At 36.4% G+C, this 23510-nt stretch overlaps 1 protein-coding gene across 1 annotated transcript in view; it reads left to right on the plus strand.

The window, feature by feature from the left end:
- Nucleotides 1-23510, plus strand: part of LOC111415967 (protein embryonic gonad-like) — a 76010-nt gene that overhangs the window by 13364 nt on the left and 39136 nt on the right. Inside the window, exon 2 of the mRNA XM_023047877.2 lies at nucleotides 15443-15520. Within this exon, the coding sequence (XP_022903645.1) occupies nucleotides 15443-15520 (78 nt within the window). The remainder of the gene's footprint in view (nucleotides 1-15442; nucleotides 15521-23510) is intronic.

The raw sequence follows: 23510 nt of genomic DNA on the forward strand, positions 1-23510 counted from the left end.
CCTTCTTAAAAATAGAAAGCAGTTTTGCTTATTAGATCTATGTAAATGTACAGCAACTCAACCGAGTGATGCATATAATGAAAGCCGTGCAGTTTACGGTACCGGGAAAAGGGCAAGAATATGTGTTTATACTTTACAGTGTACGTAAAGATAATTTATAATAGTGGCCTGACTTGACTGTACGAAGCAAACAAAACTTTATAGCAAGAACTTTATAAGTTCTTGTAACTTATAAAGCTATAAATAGAATCTGTTAAAGAATAATTTCATATCGGATATCAGATTTATTATAGACGGATTAGCCAAGTACAATTGTTCTATTATTGTTATTATTGGATCTTGTTCTACAGGATGATAGTGGAAAATTAGTAGAGCAGAAAAATGTTGCCTTTGTACTTTTAAAAATGGTAAAAAGATCAAGATTACACAATTTATCGTAAAACTATTTGTTTACAATATACAACATATTACATATGCAAGGAGTAAATACCAAATAATATGACTTCACTAACATATTTGAACAAATACTTTTTTGTTCACTGCATCCCGACATCTACAATATTTATTCTAATGCTTTAGAGATGTAATATGGAATATCTTAAAAACGAAGATAAATCGAAAAATACCTGTAACTACATTAGTTATGCTAGTTATGCTAATTAACTACTTTTGAAACATTCCGTTATATGGTTGAATGAATTTTTCATATAATATCTTAATGTAATTTCCAGAAAGACATGAATTTTGTTCTGTGAACGTTTATATATCTGCGAATGTACAACGATGGGTTGCATTTTAATTAACAAACGTCTTGAACCGCCGTGTGAAACCCATAAAGCGTACTTATACCCACGTGTGCACGACTTGAAACGCTAGGGGGTCAGGTGTCCACCCGTTTCATGCAATAAAATGTATTTAATTTTCCGGATTCTATTGCCCGCAATAAATAAGGACGCGTCCTCTCGACGATGCTGTTCGTAAAATGATTCACACGGCCGTAAACTCAGCCAATAAAACCTTTAGATTTGGATGTGTGATTTTCAAACTATATCTATCTCTGTCTTTACCATCACTTGAAATCAAAGAAGAAACCTGCAAACATGAGAAGTACTCAACATCCCGTTCCGATATTTTTGTTAATAAACATTTAAAGCTTTTAATAAGAAGAGATCAATTAGTTTTCTTTACACGACAAACCGCGCTGTTAGATAGGCTATAAAAAAGATACAGCAAGAAAAGAGATTCGTTGAGTCTTCACGTTCATGTTAAATGTAACGTACCTAATTCGTCGCCGCAATCGCTCTTTTTTATCGTCACCGCATATTGATGCATCTGTTATGCAGTTTTACCATTGGAACAATTGATCTACTGAAATAAAGTTAAACCGCAATTGTTAACCGCAAAAGCGGCAAGCTTTCTATTAAACGGCCTCGACAAATAGACATTTCCAACGTTTTCTTATTCATAATTTAATGCTAATATTATATGACACTTAATCATTAATTGTCATTCTATTAATTAATTTTTATTTTACTTTAAATTTTCAATTATAAATTATTTTATTAAATAGTTTTCGAGCATCAAAATGGTCGCACGTGTTATTAACACAAATAATTTAATATTAGACGAGAACTCTCAATTGTCATACATGTAACTTTAGTATTAATCCTAAAAGAAGCAAATTAATCGGCATGATTTTTTAGTTCTGTATGTTGCTCCAAATTCTTCTGAATAATTTTTGACCCTCTCATTGACCTCTCATCGTCGCCCAATTGCTCAATAATAATTCACTAGAAAAACAAGCAAAAACTCTAAAGTCAGGCACAACTATAAATAAGACACAGTTATATCACTACAATAGTACAATAGTGCAGTAGTATGTTGAGTCAAGGAGTTGGTCAATTATCAAAGTATAATAAGCATTTCACCATTCATATCATAGTGTCGTTTGTTCGATGTATAGAGAGGAGTTTTGATAAGCGAATGATTCAGGAAGTAATGGAGTGAAGTACAGGAGAGATAAACATTGTTGTATTTGGCTTGGCTTCGAGAGGGCAGATGTGGCTAGAAGTACTGGAGATGTTACAAATATTAACGGCGATCACTCTCTATTATCATATCTGAATGTTTGCAATGATATGTTTGAAATGGATGTGCACAGACCGTGTAAGCATCGGGGCCTATAAAAGCAAGAGTGTCCCATTTAGAAATTTCATTGTGAGGAAGAGTGTCACAATATCGTCTGATAAAACCAGAATGTATGTCCAAAGTTACCGTAATGCTAAAGACAACCGACAGTTTACGACAGTATATTAGAGTGTGCTTACTAACTTAAGCTTTAACGGGTCGGTTCAAAAGTTCAAAAAAACAAGTTCACTTTTAAACTACTTCCCGAAAAAGATAACATGACCTCTGAAACGACAAACAGTGATTTACTAGACGCATGGGATCCGGAACATAACAATCATATAATCGTTCATTCGATTTTACGAATAGAAAATGGATAAACACGCCGTATTATCTGCAAATTTTTAAACTTGCTTCCTTCGACCCACGAGAAATATAAGTTCCTGAGATTGTTTCACCACTTAATGTCATATTGGGACAATTTCCTCGGGATTTAAATCCCATAAAACAATCCTAGCTTTTCAAAAAATATAATATATAATTTTTCGCTGAAAACTAGGCGTTCCAAAGAGTTTTATTCGTGACATTGAAATATATTATCAAAATCGTTGCAGACTCATTGAAAAATCCATTATTGATGATTGTTTCTGACTCATATTATGACATCGTTTTACATACACTTGGTTGAAAAATGATTTGATGAGATCAGAATTCTTTTCTGTCTCTTAAACTGTGTCGACAGAAAGTTTTGTGAACACAGGCGCCAGAGTTAGGGCGGCATATAAATTGACAATTTGGATTTTGTAACTCTTCTTGTACCTCATATAATATATAAGTTGAAATTTATTTTGATAGTTTTAGTGTTTTACTGGTGAGTCAGATGGTTTACTAATAGTTGGTAGTATTACTTGTAGCAATTTGATAATGTCCGGAATTGCTTGAATACATATTAGGACATTCTATGCTCTTCGAAAAATATTTTGATGAATGTGTCATATTATGGGGATCTACATATATTCATATCCATACATAAAAATTGTTCTCTCTTTAATGTTTCTATTAAACATTATTATTACCGTAAATGAAAAGCTGATAACTCAAGACATCTTGATGAATTTAACCGTGATGCTAATAGATTTTGGTCTTTTGTTCACTAACCGAAGATGTCCTCACATAAAATATGATTGATGGACACTATATTTACACACCATCTCTGAGCATTGTCAATGATTTTCAATTCTTTGCCAAAACGTCTTGTGGTATAACAAAGGTTAAATAAGTTGATGAATCGCTTAGCCAACAATTTCACATGGATGATGATTGGGTAGCTTCTGTTTTGAAGTACTGTAAATTTATATTGGCGAGACCTTTGTGCTTAATTGTTAATAAATCGATTAATTACTTCCGTTGTTGTAAACAGTTAGACCCGCTTATGTAAATTAAGGAAGATACATATTTGACGTGTATTACGGTGTGAACCAAAGTTAGCAAAGGGCAAAGAAAAGGGCAAGAATATGTGTTTGTACTTTACAGTGTACGTAAAGATAATTTATAATAGTGGCCTGACTTGACTGTACGAAGCAACTCTTAATTCTTGTAACTTATAAAGCTATCTATTATAAAGCTAGCAACGCTTTTGTGTCGTCACATCTTGAGTGCTATGTATTAGTATGGTGTACGCATTATTTATTATCAAGTTGAACAATGAATTATATAAATGAGGATTTTCAAGGTATCTGACGTACAGCAGAAATGACGTTTGTCCTTGGAACGGGTGCAAGTTATGACAATATTCGACGTTGTATTACTGCAACTAATTGTAAGACCCAAAATAAAGTACAATACTAAAGTATAGCAATATTAAAGTACAAGTACTACAAGTAATTTCTTTGAGTGTATAACAGATTGTTTATTTTTTGGCATTTAAGCTTTTTAGTGTCGTGTTATTTGGTGTTGATTTATTGATTTAAGGATTATAAATTTTAAAAAGTAAAACTGTCAATTTCCGAAACATATAAAATGCAATAGAAATCTTATTCACTTATCTCAACAAGCACCGAGTTAAACTTAATACATAAATAATTTTTTCAAAGTGTTGATGAAGTGTACCTGTAAATAATTGTTCAATCACGATTGACATTATCTGCGAAGATAAAGGTTGTGTTCATTAACACTCACTATTTAGGCACCATTACAACACTTATATACACAGCCTAAGACATCAAAAAAGTGGGAGTCAGGGAACTCCATCTTATGTCAGCGTTGATCGCACTTCGCTAGTATCTTGTGTTCTTTCTCAGTTTTTAAGTTCTTACTTAAGTTTTTACTTTAGTTTTTTAACGTTTGCGTAATTGAATTTGTATTATGGCGTCGTCTTCAAGTAAGACATTAATAAGGAAACATACATTTTTTGCGATTAAAAGTAAAGTGAAGATTTTGAGTAAACTCGAGAAGGGTGAAAGTGGATTGCATTTGTTCAACAGTCAATTCAAGGGGAAGGTTTATTTCGGAAAGTTTTGTCGCAGAATCTATCCAGATCATTTTTTTTTTGATAATTTTGTATACAATAGCACCTTTGCTAGAGATGACGTTAAATTGGATAAATTAGACAACTCTGTCTCTACATTCTTAGCTTGCCGCCGAGAAATAGCTGTTTCAGGTTTTAATGTAAGTAAGGAACGAATTACAACGATAGGTTGTCTAAATGCTACTGGTGAGCATATAAAAGTGTCTGAAGAAATAGTGATATTTTGACATGCTGGTACAAAAATGTGTTCGTACCAAATTTGTAAAGGAAAAATATCTTGCAGGAGAGTGTTGCAATACATAGATAATGGGTCAACGCACCTGTGTGTTGAAGTGTTATATCCTATTAATGAAGAACTTCAGGTGATATTCCTTCCGCCTAATTTCACGCCACTAATTCAGCCAATGGATCAAGGTGTCATTAAAAAATTAAACGGAATTTATAGTAAACAAATGCTAAGCTTCTTTTAGCTGAAGATAATGCAGAAGGTGAACTTTCCAAAAAACTAAACTTGTAGGAGTCGTTCTATATGTTAGCCGGTTCACGGAACCTAGTCACTCAAAAAAGGATGGAACTAGCTTTGGCCTGACAACAAAGAAATTAAGACTAAAGTACATAAGAGGTGGCAAAGCTGTTCCAGTTAGTTCCTAGTGTTCATGATTGTGACGAATTTGATGGTGCGGAATGATCGGATATGGTCAAAAATGATCTGGGCTATAAAAGCTTCGATGACAACGGTATTGTTACCTCAATTGAAGTGTCTGGATATCACAACAGCTGTATCTTGCAGACAACAAATTGTCATGATCGTATGCTGAAGCGTTCAAGGCGGAATGTAATAAAATTCAACTTTTATTATAAAAGCAATTTAGCGACTTTTGCAGGTAGAAAAGAATTTCAAGGCTGACTCAGACCAAAATTAGTGATTTTCTTAAATGAGGTTAAATAATTTTGCTATTATGAACTAATTCTTTCTGCACAAGAGTCTTTACACTAGATCTTCATTTCAAAACCTAAGAAAATGGACAGTAGAATAAAAGAAAACGAAGACTATGGTAGAACACAAAAAAAAACAAATTTAATGTTGAAATTAGAACATATAGAATTTAATATGATCTTTATTCGCGTCATGGAGCAGGGTTATTTCCTTAATAACTTTGTTCAGACTTTCGGTTTCAGATACTATTTATTTTGGTATATAAAATTAAATTCTGGTTAATAATAATTAAATTTAAAATTTGTTTTAAACGGTTCATAAACGTTTAATCGATATTATATGATTGTTTCAAGAACAGTTCTTTGAACCACAAAAATAATTAATTTACTTTCATTTTAAAAAAACTATTCTAAAATTAGAAATCGAGAAGATTCTAGGTTTCAAAAACTGAGTTATTGTTGTGTAAAATTTTAAATAAATTTTCAATAAAAAGTCATAAATGTCTCTATCAAAATTCTTATAGCTTTAATAACTAGACAAAATCTTCTACTAAGCCCCGAAAGAGGTTGACATTTTCAATTCTTCAAATAAAATTATCTGTTTTATGGTAACCTTAAACCTAAAATTTGAACACACAATGTGGCAACTAAATAAAATTTAGAAATAAACAACCGTTTTTATTAGACACATTTACACGCCTAAGCGGCGGCGGCCGTCGTCTCGTTAGTAATCGGTTCACAGATGCCCAAAATCGACTCATAATTAAATGAATATTTAAATAAAACGTTAATTTCGATACGGATCTTCAGATTATTATCTCCAAATAGGAGCAGAAAAGGTGTCACGCGTATAATGTTTTATGTATAAGCGAGGTGACGCGTTATTTGAAAAATGCGTGACATGTACGCAATTTAGTAACTTTTAGATCGTAATTTAGTAGTTTTGTCGATTGTATATTTTCGGTTCGGCAGCGTTAGTTGGGAAATATACGAGATGTCCCATTTCGAAATGCTTAAATGAGAAAAGCGTGGTTTCATCAGACGACGCCGAAATGAAAATATTTGGAACACACCTGTATATTGTTAGAAAGAGAATATCGTGTAGGTTAAATATTATATAGAAAGAGTGGTTCTTTAAGGTACAGTAGATTCGTGCATTTACGATTTTTACCAACCCGTACCACTGCAATTATCGAAAGACGTGCCAGATAGTTGATGCCATTTAAACGTGCAATTTTTTTCCACTGGAAAAGAGAAAGGACGCCGTTCTTCTTCGGGCCGAACGGAATGCTTACATACGTTTCAGCGTTTCGAGTGATTGGTATTTGAGTGGAAGATTGATATAGTGCCGTGAAATCGTTTACTATTCCTTAAGGTCCGGCAAAATCATCGAGACTTCGTGCTACTCCAGAATATAACAATAATAACTTTTTTTGTCACCGTTAGAGACCAGCGGCCATCGCTTAAATGGCTGTTCAAGTAGTCATATCGCAGAATAGATTACTGGGCAACTCGTAAACCATCCCCTCGAGCGAAGTCCTCCTGACGACGTACTTTACGGTCAACAGTAAAACATAATTGCTCGGCCGCGAATCCCGTTCGCCACCTATATTGTTTACAATAAATTTTATCGACAGTTTATAGTGATAAACGTTGCCCATTATTGCACCGGTAGCGTCGCGTTCCATCATCCGAACTGCTTCGAGCTCCGAGCCAGTTTTACAAACTATTACGATCCGCAATAAATTACGTCCAGCCTGACTCGTTCGCATTCGTTAACGCTGCACTACCCCACTAAACATTTTCAATACACCTATATTGGATGCCTTTTCAGCTATTTATAGTCACCCACTGTTGTGGTATAGAAGAACCTTTGTTCATTCAATACATGCAAAACTCAAATCAACCTAATTCTTCTTATATCGTAAATCATTAGATGCTATGATTATAATTAGGACTATAACAGTCAAAAAGAAAACTGTTTTAAGCAGTGTTTCTATGGTGTCCAAAACATCATAATGTAAATAATATTATTTGTTCATATATTCTATTCGTATAATATAGTTATTTGCGTCGAAGTTTTATCCTTGAATGTTTCTTTAAGCACACAATCTAACACTCTTTATTATTCTCATAATAAAAGACTCTATAGTGAATGCAAAACACTATATTGCAAAACTTATTCTTATAAACAAGAGAATCTGTTTGGTATTAAAGTGTAAATTTTCATTTATAATTGTAAAGGCAAGATTATAGGCAAACATGATGGTCATTAAAGACCATCAGTCGGTTTCAAACGTCAATCGAAGAAGCCGCCTGCGTGCAGCGGCCAGTGTGCCGCCTTGGTTGAACGTCCAATGCGTGCCTTAATTACGTGTCCACGGGTTGTGGCGGAAGAACGCCATCAGTGGGAGCTTGGACGGACAATTGCTGTGGCGTACGCACCAGAAACGTGACAGTTCTGTACCGAGTCTGAAGGGTCTCCCTTTTGCTCTGCCAATTTAGACGACAAGTTCTAACAACACCCGCGCACATCTTATAGCTGTAATGACCCCATACAAAATGAACTTGATGATCTTTGAGTTTCTACTTTGTTAGTTATTTAGTATTGCGATTACTCTCTCTCTTTCTGTCTTCGTTTTAGTAATGTTGAACAAGTGAATAATGAACCACAAAGGTTAGGATTGTTTTTACGGTGGTTGCATTGAAATGAATGTTGAAAGTTACGATGGTACCTGCCACTTGTGTGAAATAGGATTTCGCCGCACTGTCGACCGCAAGAGGCGGTCTTCTTCAAGGAGGTTAACTATCCGAGTTCGAAAACGGAGCGCGGGTTTTATTTTCACACCTGGGTCAGGGTTTAGTTCAACGTTCCTGGTGTGCAATCCTCCCAAATGTGGGCGTTTCGTATTAACCCCGGTGGTTTAGTTCGAGAGCCGGACAATCGGCGTTGTGTTCTTCTTGAATGCACGCGATGTCTTTCCATTTGAGCGAGAATCTTGAACTTTACAGTACCAAACGCGGCATTTCAAGTTCCGTTACATAAAAGTCTCATATTAGGTTTCATAGAGATTGCACAAGAACGTCGACAGCGGCAAACAAAACGGACAAAACCATCACATTCCGCCATCGTTGTCGTCCTACGGTATTGTGTCGCGAAAAACTCGAACCAGCGAAACGGCAGTAGGTCAGCGGATTCCCACGGAAGTGTTGTTTTGAGGGCGATATTATATGCCGGAGAGCATCACTCCGATTCCAGGGTACCACTATGACAATAAGTGGCGGCGCGGGTAACGATATTCGTGTTCGACTCGGAATCCGTGCTACGGTTAAAGAGCTCGAACGAACCTCCTCGAACGTAAAGTGTTTACAGTTATATCGTCGGGAATCATATATTTCGCGCGCCGTAATGAGAGTCTGTGTCCGAGGAAATCAATTACACTTCTTGTTCGCTGCTCGGCGCATTGTGTTATTCGCGGGCGACATCTTTTTGCGTTCGGCCCGAACTGTTACAGCCGGGGCCGTTAGAGAGAAACTTAACAATGGTATGTGCTGAAGAAATACAATAATTTGCTTCATTTTTAACTAATTACTTTCTAAAACGGTCCTCGATCAAATAAATTACGTACCGTTGTAGTAATTGTTAAGAGACGTTCTCCAACAACTATTACAATGTATTTTCTAGAGTTGAAGGTCTATTTATAGTTACATACAGGTGTCACATCAAGTTTTATTATGCGTTATTATCAACTTAAGGTATTTCTCGACATACGCATGGAAAAGTTTTAGTTCGTGTTATAGCCTTTGGGATATGAGTATAAAAATGTAGTTCTTGAAATTAAAAATTATTTTCACAGATAGAAATTGCGTGTGAATAGTTAGATAACAATATTATATATTTTTTTATATTACATAGGGCCGGTTGTACAATATACCGATAAATCTATCTGATAACTATCCGGCCGATAAACTTATCAGGAGGATAAAGATATTCGCTGTTGCACAAACTGCTTTTGTCGGTAGAATTGCTATCGGTGAAATAAGAGTCGGTGCCGTGGGATGGTAACGCTAACTTCTGAATCATTTTGACAATAATAACAATTGTTAAAAAAATTTTTCATGACACAACGTACGTATAGGGTTAACGGTTAATATTATAATGATATTAATATTATAATGTTAACCTATGCAGTAACCATACCAAGTTTTTACGACAAATTTCACTGAAGATGCAGTATTCAAAAATATATTTTCATAGAAACCACGGCGTACCTATAAAGAAAAAAAAAATACTTACTTTGTCCCACATAAAATGCAACATGTCAATATAATTTGACGTTACAGTAAAACTTCGATACATTATAGCTTAATAAAAATATACAACAATCAGCTCTGAATAACAACTAAAACTAGAACTAACACTAGTACTAGACCTAGAACTAGAAACATTCCATTTAGCAATTAAGCTCTTAAGACGGCTAATTCTGAATGTTTTTAGTTCTTGGTCTAGTGTTAGTTCTAGTGACAGTGCTAGGTAGCGCTAGTTAGCACTAGATATCATTGTATTGCAAATTTTTATTTAACTGAAACTACTGAAAAAACTTTGGAGACGCACGGCTAAACCCGATACTTTCTAGTTCTAGGTCTAGTGTTAGTTCTAGTTTTACACTATCACTAGAACTAACACAAGTTCTAGAACTAGAATCACTCGGGTTTAGCCGTCTTGAGAGACGTGCGGCTAAACCCGAATGTTACCAGTTCTAGGTCTAGTCTTAATTCTAGTTTTAATTGATATTCAGCATTAGATTGTGGTATATTTTTATTGAACAAAAGATAGAATTAACACTAGACCTAGAACTAGAAACATTCAGCTTTAGCCGTGCGACTTCAGATGATACTTTCTAGTTCTAGATCTAGTGTTAGTTCTAGTTTTACACTAGCACTATCACAAGAATTAACACAAGACTTAGAACTAGAATCATTTGGGTTTGGCCGTCTTAAGAGAGGCACTTCTAAACCCGAATGTTTCTCGTTCTAGGTCACATGTTAGTTCTAGTGACAGTGCTAGGTAGCGCTAGTTAGCATTAGATATCATTGTGTTGTAAATGTTTATTTAACTAAAACTAACACTAGATCTAGAAATAGAAACATTCGGGTTTAGCCGTCTTAAGAGACGCACGACTAAACCCGAATGTTTCTAGGCCTAGGTCACATGTTAGTTCTAGTGACAGTTTCATATTTTTATTAAATTAAAACAAGAACTAACACTAAACCTAGATCTAGAATCATTCGGGTTTAGCCGTCTTGGGAGACGTGCGGCTAAATCCGAATGTTTCTAGATCTAGGTCTAGTGTTAGTTCCAGCTTTAATTGTTATTCAACGTTAAATTATGGTATATTTTTATTGAACGAAAAGTAGACCTAACACTAGGCCTATAACCAGAAACATTCGGGTTTAGCCGTGCGTCTGTTCAGACGGCCGAAAGCTCAGGGTTGTTATAAGGACGCCACCTTTTTCCAAGCAAAACTTTTCCATTGTAAAACTACCCAATGCCTGTACTATTAAGCTATGTTGCATTTTATGTGGGACAGTTATATGAAATTCCCGGTATATAAAAACCTAGGTAACCATATATAGGTTTCCCAAAAGTAACGGATAAATTCATTAAAACAATTAAGAACAGTTTATGGAAAAATCGCTGAAACGGGTCTAAGATTTAAATTTTTTTAAACGAGTAATGACGTCACCGATATTTTTTTCAAATGTATATTCTATTACGGAATATGAAAGAGGACTTGTTTCTGAATCTAGTACAGTCAATATTAATATTGGTTACATTAGAAAATTTTCGAGAAAAATTATGTTAAAGTTTCATGATTTTCCATTCAATTAAGATAGCAAAATAGCAGTAGCTATGCGTAACCATGGCAACCAACAGTTTCAGATATCAAAAATTAATCAGTGTCTTAATAAAATGTTTAAAACAACTGGTTGTCATGGTTACGCATGGCTACTGCTATTTTTCTACCTCAATTGAAAGGAAAATCATGAAACTTTAAGGCATTTTTTCTCGAAAATTTTCTTATGCAATTAATATTAATTTTGGCTGTACCAAATTCAGAAAAATATCCTCTTTCATGTTCCGTAATAAAAATGGGGGATTGCTATTTGAAAAAAATAGCGATGACGTCATAACTAGCTTAAAAATGGGGGGAAAAATTTAAATCCTTAGATTTTTCTATAAAGCGTTTTAATTGTTTTAACGAATTTATCCGTTACTTTACATATTACTTACGGAAGCACTGTATATCTGGCGGATATACACCGCTGAGTACACGATAAGTTATCGTCCCGATAATCTCACTGAAAGAAATATCCGTACATTGTAATACAGTATAAACTAACTTATCAGCCAGATAACGCTATTGGGAAGTTTATCGGTATATTGTACAACCGGCCCATAGTAACGTATATTCATAAAACAAATTTTTAAGTGTTTTTGATAAAAATTAAAATGATTTTATAATCAAGCGAGACGGATCTGTGCGGTTACGCTATACGTGTAATTAAAAATATATGTTGGATAGCATATACTTTTTACTACACACATTACATCATCATTATACTTAAGAGATAAAGAATAAATGAAATAAAATGAGATAATGTCACTATAAAAACGTTTTAAAAGTGTTTGTAAACGATCGAATTATGTTAAACCGAAGTGAGATTTGCTTGAGAGAGAAGATGGAGTGTGCGGGACCGTAAATCATCCGTTGCCACAATACAATTTCTCGAAACGCTTCCCCGTCTGAGTCAGACAACGCTAAATTATCTTTTTTTATTAGGCCGTGATAGTAAACCACGAGTTCCACATTGTATCCAAAATAGCGGCTGACAGTTTTTATTGGTCCATAGTTCTTCTCTAAACGCCCACGCAACGTAATTTTATGGCCGATGACCAAAGAGGGTCCGTTAGAATTTCGCAACAGCCTCTTTTGTATGTGTCCACGGCGTGTGAACGAAATAAAGCACCCGTCTTCATCAATTCTCTGTTATATTTGTCGGAATTAAGTCCGTAAAGTGTTGTTTCGAGAGTTGAGAGTCCGGTTTGCGCTTGGTCGAGACTTTTGACAAACGTGTTATAAATTAGCCGGTAAATAGCATATAATATGCTATTTATCACGTCGACGTCGTTCCCTTGAAATATATATCAAAATATGGTTTCCCCTACGCTGGAACGCTCATAAATCAGTCGTAATCCAACGCCGACGCGCTAGGAACCCGTGCAATTATAACCATACTTTACGGCAAATGCTACAATTTGTCCTAATCGCTTAACGCAGTGACATTTCGCTAAAAGCAAACGCAATAAGTTAGGGAGGAGACTGGTCGCGGATGCCTGCATAATAAATCCGCGCGGTTTTGAGGCAACAGGTGTTACTTTACAGATATATTGCGGGCAGGATCGGATGCCGCGGCGTCTACAGGAAGGATCGCTTTCAGAGAGGCGCAGCTTAGCAAATTGCCGCCGTCCGGAGTGGGCCATTTATAAATGAATACGTTTACCTACGGGTGAACACTACTTGTTTGCGTAGAGCCAGACGCAAATGATCTCGTATCCTGTTGCGAACGCGATTTTATGTCGGTATCGATTTCAATACCGCTGATAATATCGTAGAGGTTTTATCTTACTGATCGAATATATTTCTTTTTATATCTTTAAATCCATAATAAATTGCCAAGACAACTAATTGAATCGCTAAGAAGCAGAACGTTAATATATTGTTCTGTTAATAAATCGTCCCCATTAACGGCCCATGCAAAATGGTCCCATTATAAATAAATACGCCTTCAACAATACCGGTCCTGGCAGGAAGTCGCCGTATCTCCGAAATTAAATTAAATCGAACACGAGGCTGGGGCGAGATTTACAGCGGCGATTTTTCATCTTCTTTAGTCCGACCGGGAGATCGTTCCGAGAAAAGCACGTTTTCGAGCGCGGTAAAGCGCGATGCGCTCGAGCGAAGACCGACCAGAATGGAGTTACAAACGACGATCATAATTTAATCTCGAGATAGAGAGAAACTGGAACAAGTGTATCGCGGATACAAATTGCCCACGTTTCGTCATGTGTGAGCAACAATGGTCCACCTACGCCCGGGTTCCTTGGGCATTTGCGAGCGTACGTGCGCACGAACAGATACCCAGATATGGGATAAGATTGGACACGACAATAACACGTCTTTAGTGAATGTTATTGGGCGGTTAGAGCGGGATGTCTGATGGTAATGCGGAATGGCAACTACTATACGGGCAACGGTTAGGCGCAATATGCGACTCCAGTTACCATGTGATTTACTCACCATCTTGATGTCTATGCAAAATACGTTTTCATATGCTCACATGCTCGTTCAATTTACAAGATGTACCGTTTTATTATTTATGTTTCTTATATTTTCAAATGTAGTAATCTTTAATATTAATAGATAATATATTAACCTCCTGGGAATTCATGATTTTCTATAAAAAGAAATGAATTTTACCACTTACATCACAAGAGATTTTGAAAAAAGTTTTACAAATACAAATACTTTACGTTATATAAAGATTATCAGTTTTAAACATCAACTACAAGGAACTATTCCAAAGGTTAAGAAATTCCTGTTTGCCTTAAAAAGTATAACAGCCAATCTTGGACGACATGACAAGTTCAAGAATGGAAGCACTTCATATGGTCTTGGAAGTTCTAAATTTTTGAACTAGTTCTCGATGTCTGTTTTTAATTGTTGTGATCCAGATCTTGTAATCGTAATTGTTGGGTTATCGAAAAAGTATAAGATTTTGTGAATGAAAAGTTGCTTTATGGAAGTGGGGGTAGGTTATGTAAAACTATCGAACGTGAAAGTTTAAATATTTGGATCAAATAAACACTATAGTGATTGGAATATTTATATGGTTAACCGGGGAAAGCAGGAAATTGAGAAAAAAAAGTACGAATTCTCATGTCGGTAGAAGGAAAATTCGAGCAGGAAATATAGTATCGAAATGGAAAATTTATTTCTTTTTCTCACAACGAAATCCAAGCTTATCGCTTCCTGCTTGGTAACGTATAAGTGTAGAGAAAAAGATCGCGCTCTCCTAATAGAGGTAGGAGTACGTTTTTTTATTTGTACATCATTAGCGGAGCGGCGGAATCCCTTTGCTTGGAAAAAATGCGCACACACTCGCCTTTTGTACATAAGGCATCCGCTTAGACAAGAAGAAATTAGACCGCTCCATTGAACGGGAGGCATCGTTAAGCCAGAAGGAAAAAGCTGACGTACGGACCCGTCATGTTATAAACAGCGGCCTTAGGACAATTTTCCCCGACAATATTATCTCCGGCGCATCGTTTTCGAGCGCATTGCGGCCGGCGCAATCTCATTACATTCTTTCGCCTGTAATACACGCGCCGTCGTCCAATAAATTAACCTAAACGGCCCGAGCTCGCTTGCCGCTTTCTAAAACGATTGAAAAACTAATACAATGGCGAGACGCGTTGCCGATACAGTACCTCTAAGGACTTTTTCTCTTACGAAGGATAATAACGCTCCTTGTGCACTTGCCTCCCATTTAACCTTAACATTGGCTATTCTACTAAAATTATTTTTAAATATTTAATTCAAACAAGTTAAAAAGCTCAAAACTCGTGTAGTTTCAATTAATTACATTCCATCTTGACCAGGAACCGTTGGGTAGTCGTAAATCGTCTCGCCTCGTCTGATATTAATTACACCCTTACGTATCGGCATAAGTAATGGCGTGTTAAATGTGACGGTGTGCCTTATGTTCCTTCTTCTCTCGCTGTTGCAGATGAACCAGCTGTGCAAGGTGTGCGGGGAGCCAGCGGCCGGCTTCCACTTTGGAGCTTTCACCTGCGAGGGCTGCAAGGTCAGTAAAGACACCCACGCTAGCCTCTGACCCGATCCAATATGCATAAATAATAATGCCCATATATCCCTCGTTGGGTGCCCCGCGCGCTCTCTCGGATTGTTTCGTAATTATCCCACGCGTAGGCGACCGATTAACGAACCTTTTCGTTTTCAACGAGAATAATATACTTCAACTGGGTTATTATAATCAATAGAATTTGAAATTTTTATACTAAAGTTGCTATAAATCCAAAATGATAAGTGTTGATAAGTGAAAGATGAGATCGGTTCATCGAGGAAATTTATATAGAGAGAGGCACGTGAGCTAACCAGTTTGATGAGGGCGTCCTGGTTAATTATGCAGCGTTTATGGTCTCACTCCTTTCATGCGGAAATGGAAGATATAAATTATTCTCTGGCTTAGTATACGATAGGTATTTAAGTTTATACGCGAGGGTGCTAGAAATTATCTTAGGTTGAAAATTCTTGCAGTTTGAGATTCTCAACCTCTCTAGTCGAGCAATTATATTTTACAATCTGACATTCCTGTAGTTAATCACTTAAATCTGTACATCACCTGGGTCGGGAAGAGAAACAAGCCTTTTTAAATACGACCACATTCCTTACGGTTCCCGAGATAAGATTTTAGATAGGTTTTTAGAGCTCCGTGGGCTAGGCGACGTATCGCGATTTGAATCGTACAAATTTGTGTCCGTTCAACTTATCGTTATAGATATCGTCACCTCGTCGATCGTATTTGGAACGCGATCGGGTCCATAATTGGATTTCTAAATCGACGAATTCTCACGGCTGTCTGTATGGATATTTATAGGGCCATATACGACCAGGTTTCGGTATTCGTCGTCTTCTAATTGGTAGATGAGTATAAACGTTTCATAATGTATTTTGGTTTTGTAACCCGACGATGAGCGTAGGATAAATTAGAAGACGCGATAATTTTTGTAGTATCTACTAAACAATGTTTTCTCCGTTCTGTTGCGCAATGTAGACGCGCCTTAAGACCGAGTGCGTGCGGTGTTCCTTATTTACGGTTCTGTCCCTTGACACCGCACCGTAGATAAGGAGGACTTTTGCCTCGTAACTCCGGTGAAATTTCAAACACGATCCATTAGAAATGAAATGGCGAGCCTCTATGGCGAAGCCACATGCGGTTTTCATCCTACGGGCCTATTACCGCCTCGTATTTATTGTGAGACCAAGTCGCGGGCCTTCGTTGCATTTAAATTCGGCTTAATCTGCAATAAGCTCCGCGGAAATTCGGATTTACAGGCGCGCATGAATTATTTTACGACCGTCTGAAACCCATTCAGCGATTGCGATTAACGATACGACGTTTAAAGAAATCTAAGAGATTATTATCGTCCACATGAAGAATTATGATCGCTCGTGCGGGCGAATAAATGAAATGGGAAAAGCGCAAATCTGTTTGTTATTTGTGCTGTGCTCTTTGATCTTAAGAAATGCGGAGAACACAGTGCAGGAAACGCTTCTAGATTGACGCTCTCACTAAGTTGGTTATACCTTAAATCTCTATTATACGTGTTTATGGTATTAGGAACTAAACCGGCACTTCTGTGACATCTTCCTGGTATATACGAAGTGTCAACACACACAAGCATTTTAAGTGATTTTTTTTCTAACGGATGTGTTTAGAATAGCGTTGTGTCGTCTATAATACAGTTTAATGATTTGCTAATACCTTTAGGTAGTAAAATTTAATAATGACTTAAATGGACATGTTTCCAAGCGGATGTGCTATCTGTTATGGGAATAGGAATGTGAAAAAAACAAACACGTGCAGCCGATATAGTTTCACAATACGTCGGAGATCCTATCTTAATGTGACCACTAAGGAAACTTTGATCGAAAAGAGTCGGACGGACGGCGGATATTATTGAATTATTTGAAACAGGTTTGACACGAGGCAGAGTGAAGAACTCGCATCGGCATTTGCGTTATGTGCGTGGCCCGAGAAGCGTGCGCTTTCGTCCCCATACGGCCGTTGATATATTTCTAGCGAAGAATTGCGTCGGAAAAATACAAAGGCGCCGAAACGGGGCCCCCCGGTTTTTGGTGCCTTTCAGTTTCCTAATTGGTCCGGACGCCGACAAACGAGCACCGCGCGACGTTTTCCCAACAGCAGCAGATGCCGCGCTCCACTCTCGGTCTTCATTCAGCCTTCGAGAGATTTTGCTGTTGGCCTCCAAGAAAGCGCTACACCGACTTTCGAAGTCGTAAAAATGTTTGCAGTGAATGAGGAAATTCGCACCGACCGTATACAGCCGCGTCGTGTCACCGTACGACTAGTTTTTCCAATTCAGCCGGTTTCCATTGTGTGAATTGACAGTTTTAACATCCCACTTTGTATTTCTTTACTAACGCACAATACGGATATTGACCCACTTTAACAATAGGTACACAATTAAAATAGCTAATTTAGATTCATAAAGTATCCAAGTAAGGCAGACTAAATATAAATTTTGTCATCACTTAAAGAGAAAATATCATACTGTTTTCTCTAAAAATATTTTTGTAATTAATAGTTATGTACTATACTCTATTTTTTAATTCGCAACAGTGTTTTCAAATTGAAACGCCAAAAAGAAAGGTTGCTATTGGTCAGTTTTAAGCAAAAATTATACTAGGAAAATTCGAGATGTTGCAGGACTAGAAATGGGGTTGGTTTGGGTTGGGTTGGGTTGTAAGACGTACGGCTACGTCTCTCAGTATGGCTCCCCGAATGATTCTAGCGCTAGGTCTTGTGTTAGTTCTACTGATAGTGCTAGTGTAAAACCAGAACTAACACTGGACTTAGAACTAGAAAATATCCGATTTTCCCCCGAAACACCCGAAACTTTCTAGTTGTAGGTCTAGTGTTAGCTCTAGTTTTAGTTCAATAAAAATATACAACATAGTAATATCTTATGCTAACTACCCCTACCTACTACTGCCACTAGAACTAACACAAGACCGAGAACTAGAAACATTCGGGTTTAGCTGCACGTCTCTCAAGACGGCTAAACCCGAATGATTCTAGTTCTAGGTCTTGTGTTAGTTCTAGTAATAGTGCTAGTGTAAAACTAGAACTAACATTAAACTGAAAACCAGAAACATTCGGGTTTAGCCGTGTGGCTGAAGACGCACGGCTAAACCAGATACTTTCTAGTTGTAGGTCTAGTGTTAGTTCTAGTTTTAGTTCAATAAAAATATGCAACATAGTGATTTTTTATGCTAAATAGCGTTACCTACCACCTACTAGCCATCTTAAGGGTGCAGCTAAACGGAATATTTCTAGTTCTAGGTCTAATGGCAGTTGTAATGCTAGTATTAGTCTAGTTTTATTTATTATTCAGCGCTAGATTATTGTGTATTTTTATTAAGTTATAACGGACACTTCTCCCCGTATTAATCCGTTCGAGGATTAATACGATCTTTTCCCCACAGTTAATTATATATTTTTGAAAATCAGTAAGCGAGGTACACCTTAGTCAACCTTAGTTAAAATCAAAGAAACACAAGCTCCGAATATAGATGAAACTTTGGAAAGACCTGGTACTTCAAGTGAGCATATACCAAAATTGACCATTTTTGGATGGAAAAAATATTTATGCTTATCAAGATAAATTTCTAAATTACGGTTTTGCTTACATAAAAGAAAGTAACACTGATTGAGAATATATTGGCAAATTTATCATTTGGAAATTTTTGAGATATAACTAACTATAAGGATAAACCAATAGATTGTTTCTTAAGATAAAATAATGGTATAAAACAAGATAAATTAAATTTGGCAATGTTTATAACCACAGATAAGGAGATATTAAAGTGCCCATTTTAAAGAGCTTAACACATAACTACCATCTGATCATTGAAGATTTATTTATTTTATTTATTTACTTACATTGATTTGAGAAATATTTAAGACTGGATTAAGAATCACAAATAGCCAAAAATCGTACAGTTAGGTCTTTCATGAATTACTTTTTGGGGTATTTTGTTTAACAATTTTAACCGATACAGCTAATTATGTTCCATTTATGAACATTTGAAGCGTAATTGTACACATTTTCAACATTGGTTGCTTGTATAGTGGCTGAGAAATACGGTTAAAAAAATACATTGCCAACTGCAAAGGGAAAGTGATAATTAAAATAACTGGAAAACGAAAATCTCTAGATCTTTATGAAAGCCAACCTATTTTTGTATAAAAAAATTTGAATATGTAACAATAACCATAGCATTCCATTTAAAATAATGATTTCGGTGGACCGGAAGTTCGACACCTTGAAAATATTTTGGATCGATTCGAAAAGATCGGCCTAAACAAACATCCTATATAAACATAATTTCAAAAGTGTAGGTGGAATGGATTCAAAAAAGAATAGTATGTTGCTGACTTTTTTTGTGGACACTGTATAATGTAGCGTCTCGGTAGCGGACGGCCTTGATTTAATCGGGCGTATGTTTTACATTCTAAGATATCGAATATACGACGATTCATAATCGAGGTTTTAGTGTAATGTCAAATTATATTGACATGTTGCATTACGTGGGACAAACTAAGTAGGTACGCCCTGGTTTTTATGATGTTTAAACAAATTCTCTCTGGTTTTAAAGCTCCCGCTCACAAATAGCTTTGAAAAATTACAATGCGTAAACGTGACTTTTCATTTTACTCCTATGAATTAAAAAATAGTGTATAATATAATACTCGACGTAAATTCGAAGACACTATTGTGTAACCGCTTGTAGACGTTACATAATAACACACAAGGTAAATAGAACACTTTCACAGGAGCTTCGTTTCATTAATTGCGTTTCTGCTCATCGATCTCTTCCGGGAAAAGCCGATTTTTTTGTCCTAAACAAAAGAGGACTTAAAGTGAGCACAGAAGGAAATCAGAAATAGATGATGAGCTCGCGAGAATGAGATTGCTAATTTTAACGTCGCTGTTATAATTGTAATTGTCTAGTGCAAAACGTTCCGCTCCGTTCTGTAATTACGCTTTCAGCGCGAGGTTATGTTAATTACATAATCATACGCGAGATTTTAGGTAGTGATGGTTTTAACAAGAAATAAAAAAAATAAATATCCTCGAGGCGTTTTCATATTTTGTATATTATCATGTGTATGAAGAAGAATACAATAACTGGCATTGATTGGACGTGTTGTGCTAATAGCGCATTTGCAGCCGGCAACACCAGTTCCATTACGTTGATAAATGGGAATTAGCTCTGAGCTCTTCTCGAGCAACCTGTTGAGAACGGGAGGTTCTTGAAAAAAGTGCGAAAAGATCTCTTCGAGCTAAAGATTTAAACGCTTAACCTTTCACGATTTCGTAGAATTTTCCACTACGTGTCATTTATTTATTGCACTTTACATCCGTTATAGTTTTTGGACATAAAACGCATTTAAATATCAGTCTGGGTTAGACGATTTCAGAATTAATTTTAAATAAATTGATTTTATGTCATCATCGGACCAATATCTGAAGTCACTTTGCATACTAATGGCCTAGTATATCAAAAAACTGTTAAGGAAATGTTAATTGACATAATTAGAAAAAGTAGATTGAGACGGGGAGCAACAGGATAACGTAATTTGTTTTGACTAAGTGGAGTCGTTTAATGTAAATGTCAGATATTAATTATCTCTAGTTTTGCTTTCTAATGGATATAAATAATTTTCCTTAGTTTATAATGTGTTAGATCTAATTGGGAATTCCGGGTGCGTATATTTTAATGTGTTAAAAGCAACTTTAAATCTTTAATAACAAATTCTTAACCGTGACAATGTTACAAAAATATCGCTTACACTTATCCCTATTCGTAATCGGATTAAGATCGAAATAACCGTCGCACAGATAGAAAGCCTATAGACGGTAATGCCATTTCCATAATCTTCTTTACTTTCAAATGTTATGACCAAGAGGTGAGTCGCAGAAAGCGTTTATAGACGCATAAATTTGCGGCCTCGAACCTTTCGTACAAAATAACGGCGAGCATTAACGATGTAGAGCAATTCGCCCACACGATCGTATCCACGTCGTGGATCCCATTCAAAACTAAATTTAAGATCACCGACGACAATGGCCTCATAGATATCCAAAACACTTGAGCGCACCCACACCGCTATTAAACTTGCGCCTTTGAGTAGACAACTAGAACAGAAGAGCTCTTGTTTTCAGGTGCAGAGGAGTGACAAGTGACAGGGTAATAAAATGACTAAAGAGAATAAAAGTACCCTTGTAATACAATAATAATATAGTGGTTTTTATACGAAATATTTCTGTGTACTCCTGATAAATCAATTGAGATGAAAATTACCCTCCTGTCAAGTTACCTCTTATTAAATAATACATCAGCAATGGGTACGCGTTAAATTTGGCTGTCAAAACTGAATGATTTAATCGAGGAGGTGGAGATTTTACTTAGCCCAGAAAAATGAATCGTTTAAAAAATTTTAAAATCGTGTCGCGAATAAATCTCTTTCATGAAATCAGATTGCTAACTTGTGGTCGTGTGCGTAAAAAAAACATGTTACAGCTCTATCTGTTACAATGTCCCGCGAGTCCGTTTTTTTTACTGCGTAGCCACACTAATTGCGTCTACTGTCGTGATCATGTCGCCGATACATACAGGCCTATCTGATCTGATACAGTTTACATCATACGGGATAAAGTGTCGTACGGGGAGCCCTCTGCCATAGCCATGTTTAGTGTGGGCCGACAGAAAAAGCGGTTCGATATTACGAGCCAGTCTCCTGTCGTGCGACTTGATAGAATTTTACGAAAGCCACAGCTGTGACGACGACTATGTGGCCTACGTATGGAAGAAACAATCTAAGGAATACACAAAGAAAGCAACTAGGGCAATCCTTAGTCGTCCAATAGGTATAATAACCTCCTTCGTCATCGAGCCAGACATAAAACGTGTGCTGGCGCTTTCAGTTGGTTTGTTACCCGTAGGGGGCAGGACAATTATACGTTCTGAACGCGTGGGCAATAATTACACGGTTAAAATATTGTCACAATACGTGTCTGACATATTTGCATCGTTACTCTTTGTAACGGAGTCAATTAGTAAGTTGCAGTCGTCATAGTGGTAACTGATCAGAAAAAATTACTTCTTATTGGTATAAGTGTAATAGATACTTTCATGATAGGTTAATTGAAGATGCATATGGTATGTGGCAAGTCACGAAGTTCTTTCTTTGTTAGATACTGAAATGGATCATTGGTAAATGGCATCTATTGATAAATTGGCATATTTTAAATTTATCGATATGCAATAGTATAAAAAGATTAATGGTCCCATTGTAGCATATGTAACATGTCCGGTTTGAATATTAATGGCAGAGAATGAGCGTCACGTCCGAAGCGATTATCGTGTGCGAAATTGTTCCGCGCCAACCAATTACCCGCTAATTAATATGTTAGCGTTGCGAAACGTATAAAGCCGGTCATAAATCTCAATCGTTAAAACGGACCTGTATCGCGAATTTTATGCAAATGCCATTGCTCGGACAGAGCTCGTGCGCATTTGCCCCTCACGTAGACGCTTATAAATATGCTTAATTGCCGTTGTAATTCTTTCGGCTTTGTCCGTACAGTTAATCTCTTTCGCGTCCTTGAAATCTTCGACGATTATATTCATATTACAAAGCAAGAAGCATTCGGTTCGTCGACGGCATAATTGGATTCTAAAAGCATTTTATTGTGGTAGTATTAATTCTATTGTATGTCAACGACAATAACGTTTACGATGAATAATTACCTTATTTATACTTGGAAACGATGCAAAATTTTGTAGAAATAAGAAAAAATTCTAGGACAACCTAATTAACTCGATACCACTTATAACGCCATTTCCACCATACTAATTATTTAAATTTACCATATCGTTCGGGATTTCTTCGAATTCGGAATCCGATAAACCGGCTTGAAATGGAAATTTAGAAATTCTTGATTTAAAATATTTGGATCTGT

Source organism: Onthophagus taurus, chromosome 1 (assembly GCF_036711975.1).
Source record: "Onthophagus taurus isolate NC chromosome 1, IU_Otau_3.0, whole genome shotgun sequence".
In the NCBI taxonomy this organism is placed as follows: domain Eukaryota; kingdom Metazoa; phylum Arthropoda; class Insecta; order Coleoptera; family Scarabaeidae; genus Onthophagus; species Onthophagus taurus.